The 13,069-nt window shown below is 49.0% G+C and overlaps 1 protein-coding gene across 7 annotated transcripts in view; it reads right to left on the reverse strand.

Moving 5' to 3' along the window:
- LOC116952972 (uncharacterized) overlaps positions 1–12,462 on the reverse strand; it is a 75,043-nt gene extending 62,581 nt beyond the window's left edge. For 2 of the 7 annotated variants that reach the window (XR_012947142.1, XM_076074655.1), the window contains exon 1: positions 5,928–7,106. Coding sequence is in view for 5 of the 7 variants with exons in the window: in XM_076074655.1 (XP_075930770.1) it covers positions 5,928–6,846 (919 nt within the window). In the remaining 2 variants the exon portion in view is untranslated. Of the gene's footprint in view, positions 1–566; positions 660–5,927; positions 7,110–12,367 lie in introns of those variants that run through there. The other 5 variants (XM_076074658.1, XM_076074656.1, XM_076074661.1 and 2 more) reach the window with 4 other exon arrangements.
- Positions 12,463–13,069: the final 607 nt, after the last annotated feature.

Here is a 13,069-nt window from a genome sequence, read left to right on the forward strand (position 1 = left end):
GCAGCAGCTGGACAAAGCACTTGCCACACAACAGTAACTGTGATTTTACTTCACCACGGTGCTCAGCGCAGGTTGAAGAGGGAGAAAAGATATTGCTCGCAACTCATACTGGCCTCGTCTGGGAATCGAACTCAGGTTACCGGGTGGATCATAGGGCAGTTCGCTAACCACTGTCCTACCGCGCTCTCTCTATGGCAGCAAGAATGCCATCTCAATTATTGCAGCAGAGAGGTCTATAAATGGTGCATGATTAAACTGGGCAGAGTTCTACTGAAGCCTCCTATCTGCTGGCAAGGGACCAGGCTTGGCAATAAGAACACTTTCCAGACCACAGAACACAGATCAATAGCAGTCGAAACATGAACGATACACGAGCACATACAGACAAAGATTGCCCCAGCCCCGATTCAGCCTTATAGACAGGCAGGGGAAAATGCTGATAGTGAGCACCTCTCAAGGCTGGCGTTGCACACAATGGTGTGGACAGCCTCAGGTCCGGCCGCCTCTACATTGTTTGTTTCTAGTCTGCACGTACGTTCTGTCCGATGAATTTCTCACGCATTTACAGGGTAGGTGGCTCGATGGTAGAGGGAGCAGGCGCGCAGTTGGACGGTTGTGAGTTCACATCCTGGTTGGGACGTTAACTCGGCCCATCTTTCCTACGAGACAACAATGAACAAACACAAGTAACACTCTCATAAAGTCAAGAGAATTCGTCCTGTCGATAAGCCAGTCCCCATCAAAGAAATGTGGAATTTCAACCACTGATTCTGCAGTGCAGGAGCTGAGCACCAATGTCTTCAGGCTCAGTGAAGCAGAGAACCACTCTGACATTTTTTTTGTTACAGAAATTGGTTACTGCGATGTTGACATTTCACCCGTCGCGATGGAATTCCTACGAGGGGCAATGCGGGGGCCGAATCGCGTGTGTGCATCGCTCATCTTCCCACCGTTATCCCACGCACATCAGCATCAGCCACTCACCGCTGGCCACTCACCACCGCTGCAGTATAAACGGCCGTGCGCATGTGCGTTCATGGCGCATTAAGCTTTATCCACGAGAAGCTCTTACAGATGCTGCAGGCTGTTGTACACGCATGCTACATTAAGTCCCTTAACGCACCGTTAATGTTTACATTCATAGCAATTGTCACCCTCTGTTATGTGTTTACATAGCATTTCTTAAGCGGTGATGCGTGCCAGCAATCCATTAATTTTGGAGCAAGGCAGCGGTGGGGGAGGCTATGGCCCATGGACTTGACAGGGCCCGTGACTTAATTTCATATGAGCCACACTTTCTATCCGTACAGCGCCAGACATCACTTCGTACAACCCGTGACTTCTATCCTTACGGCCAAAGACTTAATTTCACATGACCCGCGGTCACATCAGGCCTGCCTCTTTGAAACTGGCCACAAATTATAATTATCCGTCACTGACGTGTTGGCTGCACTAATCGTGCACTAGAGGAATATTTTCAACCTGGAAACATGACAGTGTTGCTAATTTCGGCGCACTCAGTCATCTGCAAAAGTGAGCCGTAATTATTTTTCTCGTTATTATTGGATAAGTGCTAAGGTGCGTACTCATGAGCGGCCTATGAAAAGTGGGGAACAGGGGAGCTTTGTCCGAAGCGGCCCTCAGTAGGAAAATGTTTCCCACCTCTGAAGTAAAGAATAAGGGTGCATTACACACAGAATTGTGAAACGCACAAACCTGCTGGGGGCTGCGAGTTGGCAAGGAGACATTAGTACAGCAAGTGGGTTCATAAACACACCTGTCAGCATTTCCTCTCATATGCATGGGGTTTCTTCCTGGTGCTCCAGTTTCATATCACATGCAACCCATTCTTCAAAAGGTAACCAGCTAAATACCCCTATATGACAGGCAGGGCCCTGCTGCAAAAAAAAAATACATATTGTGACTCAGCGAAACTTTTATGGCTAAGCACATGATATTATATAAAGGAATGAGAACACTTTTCCAATAATAGTGGTGAAATAGCCCCCTCTGGAATGTATGCATCAGTAAGACCAGTGAAATTCCAGACTAAAATAATGATGCCACTTAAGAGCGTAGAGCCTCACCGAGCCTCAAGACCATTTCAGGAGGGCCCTGCTTCATTTGATTTGGCCAATTCCATTAATAATTATAGTTTTACTTCGTGTTGGAGAAATCCACCACCGTATAAACTTTGCACTGCTATCTCCTGGCCATGCTTCGTAACCCCCATGCTTCACCTACAACACCTGGCAAGCACTGCTGGTCACCAATCCAAGTACTCACCGGGTTCAAGTCTGCCGAGCTCATGAGAGCCGATGGGATCGGGGACTCGCCCATTTCAAGCAACGAGCAGGTTTAACCTTTTTTAACAGACGTTACTCACCGAGGTTTAACTTTATATAATCCACATTCCAAATGACCACGGAGCATGACACATGACACATGCCACCGTCACCGTCCCCGAAATATAAGGTTCTCACTTACAGCGTGTAATCCACACTCATTGGACACCGACGCTACATTGCGGTTGATACCTCCGAAGTGCAAACGAACCGGGGACATACCATGGGAAGAAGATGAACAATATCTCAATAACCGGAAGAGGGGAGAAGAATGTGTAAATGCGTCGTCTTGAGTGGTATACTATTACGCTCAAGTTGTTGTTAATGTTGCTGATGTTGTTGTTGATGTTGTCGAGCTGGAGCTTTTCAATACTGGGCAAAGGTCTCTCCCATTTTATTTCATCCCTTGCTTACCTTAAGACTTCCACACAGAGACCTATAGGCTATATGGATGTTGTTGTTGTGAGCCTGGAACTTCCCACTGCCAAGGTAAGGGACACACCCCATAATTTTCACCCCTCCCCCCCGTGTCTCTGCTGCCCACCACTGCACTTGCTCACCCAGGAAAGCCTCACTGAGTCTCAACTTTTTTTCAGCAGATTCCTGCTATGTTTTGACTGTAGAATGTGAAGATTGCAAATGCTTTACAAATCAAGTAATTTGCACATTATTCACCAAATTTGAAAAAAAAATTGGACGATGATGCTGCCCACACAATGGCCTACTCTTTCTTACAAAACAAGGGACCTTTCACGTGCGTGGAGGACTTCTTACAGATTTCCCAGGACAGCAGCTACTTCTAACGAAAGAACGATGCTGGGAAAAACTAGGATAAGTGGCTACCCTGGACTGCCAACGGCGGTGGGCGGTGGATTTCACCAAAAGCCCGGCACAAGCCCAGTGAACCACCACACCCAAGCAGCCCCGGGTTTTGCCGGCACAGCTTAGGCGGGTAGGCGGCAGCCAGCTACCTTGTAGGGAGAGCTTATTTCCATAGCGCACCACGTGTCATAGCAACCGTGCGTGTGTCCGCCAACACACGACTCGCGCTGACCTCACCACCGCCCCTGCAGATGTGAGGATTTTTGTCCCCCATGGCAGCAGCCTACCCACCACCCCCCCCTATTCTACCTCCTTCCCACAGGAAGTGGAGAGACCCAAAACATTCAAAGCCGTGGAGAAGCCCTCCCATCAACATCAGTGTAACTATGATCTTCGTCAGTATTGTCACTAGCATTACCGCCACGACCCGACCGTCATCACTATCAGTCATCGTCCTCAACAACGCCACCACCACGAATAGGCACACCCCAATCGTCACCATCATCATTGTCAGTCAAAGTTGTCATCGTCATCATCACCATTATTATATCACGATCACCTTCACCACTACCATTATCACCAAAGCATGACCAGCATAATCACCACATGCTTTTTCACCATCAGTCATTTTCATCACTATCATCATCACCACCACCACTACCACCAATACCGCCAACCACATTATCACCAGCACAAACACCATCCCTATTATTATCATGAAACACCATCACTTCATAATCGCAGGAAATCCAGCGATGAGCAGAATTTGGACTGGGGAAACTGGGCATTTTCCACACACTCCATCAAACCCAAGCAATTTTCTGGCTGAGTGCATGTGGCTGTAAAACTCCCTTTCACCTTGGCTTTTCCTAAGTAAATAAATGACATAATCATCATTTGCCAGATAAGCCGTCTTGGAAAATGTCCATGTGGCTCATCCATGGACAAAGAAAATCCAACAAAAGCTGACAAAAGTACAAAGCAGCATAAGAGAGGTGCACGCTTGAAATTACACGAGTCACAAAGTAAACACGAGGACTAGTGACATCATATAAACTGTAAATAAAGTGGGCTTCCGCTGGACACACAGCTAATTCTGATGATGTCCCAGTGCCGAGACTAATGACAAAGTGGCAGTGCCACAGGAGCCAACCACACACGATAATACACCCGCCGCAGAGATGGAGCCACGAAATTAAGTCGCGTGCAGGTGTCAGATGGAATGTTAACATCACACAGGAGCAGGAGTGATGGTAAACAGAGAGGCCAGAGAGGTAGAGTACCCACCTCTGTGGCTTTATTTATGTGCAATTATGAAGGACCATTGCACGAAACATCGGCCAACATGTAATTCTCCTTCCAAGGCCACAATGTTATTGACGAATGTTTTCCTTTCGTTACTTTCACTTGTGCGCACCACTGCCAACGCGGCAGTATGACGTAATAATTTGCTCGAAATGGTCGATGACCGTCGTTTGCAAAAGCTACTCGAAAGACGAGCAAATCGTGGCGGCAATGGAAAAATTTGGCAAAATGGTGACCCTCTTGCACTGCACTAAACGCCGTGTACGAACGAAAAAATATGAAATATTAACTTTCCCAAAAGCCAAAAAGGAATGTGGTCGCTATTCTGCAATTAATATGTCTGCACATGGAATTAGCCTGATATGCTTTGGCCCGTGGATTAAGGCCAAACCCAGCCAACACCGAAGGCACATTTGGCAGAATGAAGGGGAATTGCTCCACAAACAGCTCTCGCTAAGCATGGAACGACTATCTCCTATCCCCCCCCCCATCCCCACTTTACCATCTCCCCCAACATTCTGATGGGTTCTCACGATTCAGGTTTGAGAGTTCAAATCCTGGTTTTGGACGACCCCCCCCCCCGTCCCATACTCAATGGCTGAATTAATTAGGCCCAATCTCAGCACTGGAGCATCTGATCGATACGCTCAGAGACAAGAAGAATACGCACGTACATGGGATCCATTCCTAAACCTTAGACCAGTCTTAAATACCTGAGCCCAGAATGGCAATGCGCCCCCCACCGCCTGCTCTAATGAGTCCGGTGTGCCCGATACCGTCGATGCTCCTGGTAATGCCGTCCAGAAGGTCAGGATGTTGCAATGTATGATGTGAGGGAGGATGTGGAATAAAACATTTTTTTTTATATATATATAAAAATCGTGGTTTGGGGATTGGCTCAGCACATTATCCCTCTGGGTTAATAAAGGAAGTACATTAATGATTCGTTACGTTGCCAAAGAGAATGGTGGGTAGGTCTGCTGATGAATGCATTCAATGATTTGGCAATTATGCAATGTGGCCTATTCCGCACCTCCGATTAGCACCGTTAGCTACGAACGGTGCGAAAGAAGTTCAACATGATACATATGTATCACCCTACATATGTTTAATCTTGTCATAATTTGGAAGCTAAGCAGGGTTGAGTCTGATGAGTACTTGGATGTGAGACGGGCTGAGAATACTTGTATGTTGTAGGCCAGGGCAGTGAGGTAGGCAGGAGATGGCTGCACAGTAAGTTTAGAATCTAACATTGCAGAATTCTTGAGTGTTACCTCCTCGTGTAAGTGCGTGGATTTTCTCCCAATTCTCCTCCCAGATGAAGCCAAACTCTCATGGCCAGTATAGCAGGACCCTCCTGGAGGCTTTTCTGCATTAAAAAAATGTTTGCTTCAGTTACAATTATATGTTTTCATCATAACTAAACAACAATGAGAAAGTCTCAGGCTGCTGTACCTGCGATGTGTCTGGACGGTTTGGCACGTGACGGCCTCTCTTGAGACTTTGTGGTCCGCGCGCTGATGGAGGTCACGTAACCAGCCACAAACAAGCAGGCCCCGTTCTCACTGGAAGCTCGGGCGCTTTCCACTGCACCACCAGCATATTTACACGTCGGCGAACCTCCGGGACTCACTTTTGAAAGGACAACACTGACAGCTCTGGGACCGTGAGCTTCCTGTCTCTGTTTGCGAACTCCTTTGCTGTGCGACTGCTTCCCATGAGAATGGCTGACTTTCGGCTCAAACCGTAATCGTTTTTCCACCACCATTTTTGCAACGGGGACGCCGGCAGTACCATTGTGGTTTGGTTCGTGACCGACGCTACCCCCAACGCCAGCATCCCTACCACCACCGCAATGGCTAACCCCGCCACTACCACTATCCCCAATACCACCACCATCAATATCACAGCTGCCACTGCCACTGACATCGCCACTAACGCTGCCACCATCGCCTCCGCTACCACTGCCACTACCACCGCCACTAATACCGCCTCCACTACCACCACCACTTTTGCCATCACTACCATGTCCACTACCACCACTATTACCACCATCACGGCCCTTAAGGCGACCGCTACCCCAGCCACCGAAATTTCCATTGCCACCACTGCCACTATCTCCACGACCGTCATCCCGATCACCACGACCGCCGCATTCTCCCCGCCGGATCGTATCCTTGCCGGACGGCGGACTCCGGTAATCATGAGTGACCTTGAGAGACGACGGCACATGCTTCCACCGCCGGTTTGGCCGCCCACCTCCCCCCCGACCCTCATCCTGCTCCCTGATGGTGAAGAGTCGCCCGCTCGACGTGGCGGCCCGAGGTGACAGCGCCGGCACACGATGCGCACTCGGACCCTCGTTCCGGGCCATGGCGCCTTCCCCTGTTCACGCCGCCGCGGCAACCGTTGCCACAGCCAATCACGGCGCCTGACTGTGGGTGCACGTGTGTGCAGTGCGGAATCCAATGACCCCAAGCTGGACCGATGATGCTGCTGCTGCTGTGACGGCGGCGGTGCGAGTTGCTATGGAAACGCTCATTCTTGTGGCTGTGTGCGGCAACAATAGCGGCTGCAATTTACAGAACGCGCTGGAAGGAAGGCCGGAGAGATTAAGGGGTGGAGGGGGAAAGGGGGGGGGGGGGGTCACGTGCCTAGCTACGTCACCGTCTCTACGGTGACCCTGATTAGAAGCGACGGGGCCTGCGCAGAGCTCGCGTTAATAAATCCACGGACGCTTCTGTGGCGCACTTTGAAAATGCAACGTTGACACCATACCCACTGCGCAACTCAAGTGCCTGCGTTTACTTGGAAATCGCGGTCCTGTGGACAATGAGCCAAGTGACATCTGACCGAGATACAGATGCGTCACAAGTATATTCGTTTCTATCTATGTAGAGTAAAACTGTATGCGTGTAGGCGTGTTTGTGTATTTCAGTCATATCAGTCGGTTAACCCATAAAAAACTGTGACCTCCTGCCAGTGAACCTCGACACTCCACGTAGCCTCACTCAAAGTGCACCTAGCCTGGTACAAGTGCAGTGGTGATGTCACCGCCACCGAGTGTATGTGCGTGTATGTGCGTGTGTGTCCGTGTGGTGGAGCGGTGGCGCAGGAGATAGCTAACTGAACCTGGTCACCCGAGTTACTGCTGACGGCCAATATCAGTGACGAATATCTGGACCGGTACTGAGCCCACCCTAGGGAAACTCAACCTTAAAACGAGTACACCCTCATGTACCGTGGCAGTCTACACAGCCGCTTGCTAACATTCTGTTTGAGGCTTTGCGGGGATCTTTGCCTGTCTTACCGCCTGCATGTAGGGCCGTAGATGTTTTTTTTTCCAAATCTGCGTTTTGCCATCGCGAGGCAAAACACGCCAGGGACAGACGACCTTCACGATGCGATCCTGTCCCAAATGGAGTTTATGCAAATGGGAAGGACCATTGTCCGCCGTTTGCACCCCGGCCTCCGGCAACAAAAACGGCAGTGATTACACATTCTCTCGGGCTGTATTTATAAATCAGCCCCCTCGCAAGCGCTTGCTTCCCCGTCCTCGTTATTTCGCATTCAGGCTGCGACATCGGCAGGAAATAAATCCGCAGTGGATTTTTAAGGGCGCTTTTGCACATCCAGTGCCGGTAAAGCAATGCTGCTGGCAGGCTTTTAATTATTATTAGATTTGTTGTGCTTGTTTTGGCAGGAAAGCCTCACTGAGCCTTGCGACTCTTTTGCAGGAGTGATCTGCCAAGTTTTCACAGTAGGGGGCAATGCTTGCTATGTATTTTCCAATTAAAGAAGGAAAACAGCTCTTATGCCATCGAACAAAAATAGCTGTAATCTTGTAGCTATTCACCTCAACTGTGCATCCTGGGCTGTCCAAATTAATACGTTAGCTAAATATCCATAATATAATATTTGCAACTTAATAACACTTTGGAAAATCTCTCCTGTGTAGTTTTGAGTAACTTACCATCATAATAAAGAAAATGGTGACAAGGCTGAGAGCATCATGTCAATACATTTGAGAAACTTTCTTAAATCACAGGTGGCTCAAACATGTATTGGTAGCCACGAGTGGAAGCTACATTCACAATAACAATAATAAAAATATATAATTTGTAGATTAACGGAGGGGGGGAAGAGTCGTTGTACCCTAAATTAAAATGTTTCGGAGTGATGCAAATCTTTCTTCCTGGAGCTGACTTATTGGGATTCGATGTCCTTCATATGCATAACCAAACCTAGTGCGGAGACAGGTTTGCTTTGCTTAAACAAAACTGATATTGGTGCTGGCAGTCAATGGACTGAAGGACAAAATAACAGTTATATACATTATATGAAGGCACGCAACAGAGTTTTGATATGCAAGAATTTACTCAGAATGCTCAACAGCAAAGCACGAGTGTTGTAACCAGTAAGTGAACATCGTGTCTGCTGGTGACATCAGAAGCTTGTAATACCATGGCTTTTAATTGTCTGCACCAACACGCACTTTTCCAAATGTACCCGCATGTGCAGGCATCCCAATGCGACACACTGTGGACGTGGGATTTACACAACTAAGTGGCCTCGCTTGGGAATATGTATTTTGCTGGGTCAAGTAAGGGAGGGAGCAATTTATTTTGAAATAAAATTATAACATTCCCTACCTTTTGGTGCCAGGCAAAAATATGGTTGTTCTTTGAGTGCAACTCATGCCCCCGCCAACGCAATTAGCATTTGTAAAGCACGCGCACGCTAATCCGCCACGCACCAGCATGCTAACAAAGGCACGGGATGGTTAAAGCTCCTCAGCAGGGCATCTTTCACGGAACAATGGCCACAAATCTGCAGTCACCTTCCGCAAAATACCAGCTCAGCATGGGAGGGCGGGAGAAAGAGAGGAGGGAGATTGGGCGAGCCTGTTTGTAGAGGGAGGTCACAGTGGGAAGGGTAGAATCCTGGACTTTAAGGAAGTGAGCGTAGCGATGGTTCTAAAAAGGGGACTTCTCAATTGTGCTGGGCACTCATGTGCGCGTCACCTCGCACTATCTTGCTCGCTGTACACAAGCAAAAAAAGGATGGCCAAGATCCGTCCATTCGGGTTGTAACTGTTTGTGGACTATAATTAATTGTTTTGCTCATTTGAGGCGCATCGAATCGTGTGTGTAGAGATCGATTATTTACGACGCATTCAAATTGTATGCAATGTAAGTCGGCAAATGCAGAGGGGAAAAAAAATTACAGTTCAAACTCGTGAAATAAATGTAATTGAGGAAGTTACAAAAAAAAAACACAACAGAAAAGATTCTTGATTCAGATAGTTTGAAGACCCCAAGACATGTCATTACATTGCACGGCTGTGAAATTGTAATACTCCTGCCCAACTGTCCTTTTAAATAACCACGTTGTACGATCCCGTGGATGTACATGTTAACTTTACATTTAACACAAATGAAACCTGCCTAACTTACGATATATTAAGGTAGCATCATTAATGGTGATGATCACTTTCGTCTCACCCAGACTTGATGTTCACACACACCAAACACCACTAGCAGACCAGGAGAAGCAGAGAAGTGAACTCAAGTTGAAGGGATCCTAGCCCAGTGCAATAAATATTATGCCAATGCTGCCAACCACACACACAGATGCAGTACACATGAAAATGCAAGACAAATATATCCCGTGCAACCAGACTGCTGGGGAATTGCTGTTAGTAACCGCCTGCACCACGCACGAGGCGATGAGGCCAAAACACCAAGCTACCTTGGTGCCCACTGCTTTTATTTACACACTGCACTGGGTTCTCATTTCAGGGCGAGTCGCCGCCCTCAGAGAGGCCCAACACCAGTTCGAATATCACTCTGTGGCCAAGTATCAAATTCAGGTGGCAGACAAACGCACAGTACAACAGCAGGAACCAACAATTGGCACCGAGTGAACAGACAGCAACAGCCAATTGCCATGAAGCTCCAGTAATGTCAATATGGTGCTTGAGCCAAGCTGGGTGCGCTTTGAGGCCACGTGAAGTGGAAAAGGCACACTGGCAGGAAGTAACAGGTGACTGGTTATAAATTCATCACCCACTGTGCCAATACACATATAAACCCAAATAAACGTACATATACAGTGGCAACCCAACCCTTTCGAATATTCGCCACTGTTATTGGTCGTGATCGGGAATCGAACTAGGGTCTTTGCAGTGTGCTAACCACTCCACCACTGCTCCCCACAATGTAAATCTGTTAGCGAGCACCTATGAAGGCCGACACGGCACACGAGGAGGTGGGTGGCCAGCAGCACGCCTGGCTGCCTTTGTCTCCCCAGTGGCGATGTTTACACACCGCACCAGGTACTAATTTGAGGCTGCGTCGACCTAGGGGAGGCCCAGGGCCGGTTCAGATAATCATCACGAGTGTTGGCCGTGAGCGGGAATCAAGCTGTGGAAGCCGGGTTCATAGCGTACTGCCTTAACCACTGCACTACGGTGATGACACCATGGCGTCTGTGCCAGGCCAGATGCACTTTGAGGCCACGTGAAGTGTCGAAAGCTCGCTGACGGGAGGTCACAGGACAGACCCAGGTGCCATGGGTTGACTGACCGAGATGACTGGTAGATGCACCAGCTAACTTGCTGTGCTAACTTGCTGTATTTTATCCGCCCGGCGCTCAGCTCATTGTTGTGAGCGTCGCTCCTCTGCCCTCAGTTATTAGAGGGCGACTGCCTCCAACTGCTCAGGAGCGTCTTTCAAAAACCTCCTCCATAGAGGCCGATGTTGACACCGCTGGTACCAGTCATCGCCAAGTCCACTCAGCTCCACGTCCTCTTGTACCACATCACTCCATCTCTTCTACAGCCCATGTCGTGCCCGTTTAGCGATAGATATTGCCATCGGTACAGTGCAGAAGGAGTAGGGGTAACCCCAGGGTGAGATGGGAGGTTGCGGAGGTGAAGAGCGGAGAACGGATGTGCCAAGAGGTGCAGACTACCCAAGGAGAATCTTAGAGCATTTGGTCCCATGCAACGATACTTTTTGGTATACAAGATGATACAAACACACAGACACGCACACCGTATACCAGAGATCATATACATATACCCTAATAGACAGTTGAACGGGGTGGAGTTGCGGATGGCGAGTAACTATCAAGGCTGCATTTGCACAGAACATGATGGTGTGGTCAGCACCGTGCCCGGTCACTTTTGCTTCTACAGGGCTGATGATTTACACCTTGCACCCGGTGCTCAATTAATAATTTGGTCAATATATATACACACACACACCGAACACACACACACGCCACTTAATTGGGAATATTTGCAAGACCGCAGCCATTACTACAACAACCCAGTAGCGCAACTGGCATCTTCACGCCGTTACCATGGCAACCTATAACGTACGTTCTCTTATAATAAAGACTCCGCACGACTAACCACGTTCCCAAAACGAGCCTCTTTGCAAACAAATAAAGCGAACGTAATTTCTGTATTTACACGTATAGCCCAAAGCAAAACAGTACATGTTGCTCTGTCACACATCCAGCTAACGTTAAATACAAAATCGAACAATTTCACGAAAACTCTGCAGAGACTTGCTTACCACCCAGCCAATCAAAACATGAATAAACTATTAAAACCAATGTCAACCGATGGGAGGGTGAGGAGGGGGACGTGTCGAAGAAGCGCATCTCGACCGAGTTAATCATCGCCTTTCTCGGCCTATGATTCAGGATAGACCGTGGGCTCCGACACCACCGCCTAGGCCGCTTGTCTAAACTATCTTTACTGGCACGAAACGCGAAACTCCCGTCTCGGGCGCCGAGTCGCCAGCGTCTTGAGGTCCCTGGCCGCTTTGGCCGGCAAGCCGGCTGGAGTGAGGGTTCTGGTTTGATCTCGGGTAAGCGCTTACCTGGCCGCTGCTCCGGCTCGATAGGCGACATCTCCCTGGCCGCCATGACGGTCACGTGGTCCCAACTGCCCACTCACCCATCTCTCCCTCTAACTCCAACCCCCCCCCAAACCCGCCCCCATCCCCCCCCCCAAACCCGCCCCCATCCCCCCCCCCAAACCCGCCCCCATCCCCCCCCCCAAACCCGCCCCCATCCTCCCCCCCAAACCCGCCCCCATCCCCCCCCCCAAACCCGCCCCCCCCCAAACCCGCCCCCATCCCCCCCCCAAACCCGCCCCCATCCCCCCCAAACCCGCCCCCACTTACACACCCCTCCCCCCGCCCCCACCCCTCTCAACACCTCTTCTTTCCCACTGGGAATACTCATTGAGCCAAACCAAAGCGAGCCTCAATTCTGGCTGCCGAAGGCCGTGTGGCTAACGGGATGTGTAAAAAAAAAAGTACTCGTGTTATTTTTTTTTATCCCAATGTGAATACTGTATACAAATACAGTTTGTGAAAGAGGCCTATAATTCATTGCGTTACTTATATTCTCGACAACGCAGCTGATTATTTTTGTTGTTAATGTAGAGGGCGACTTGAGTCTCACGCATTCAACTCACGCGCATGAGAATATCCCAGCACACGTGCCAACATTGACGCAACGCGGGGGATGGCGCTTACAAACGAGCAAAAAAACTGCGTAGACAAAATTTACTCCGT

Source organism: Petromyzon marinus, chromosome 49 (genome assembly GCF_048934315.1).
Source record: "Petromyzon marinus isolate PM22_M1 ecotype Great Lakes invasive population chromosome 49, UKy_Petmar_22M1.pri1.0, whole genome shotgun sequence".
Taxonomy (NCBI): Eukaryota; Metazoa; Chordata; class Hyperoartia; order Petromyzontiformes; family Petromyzontidae; genus Petromyzon; species Petromyzon marinus.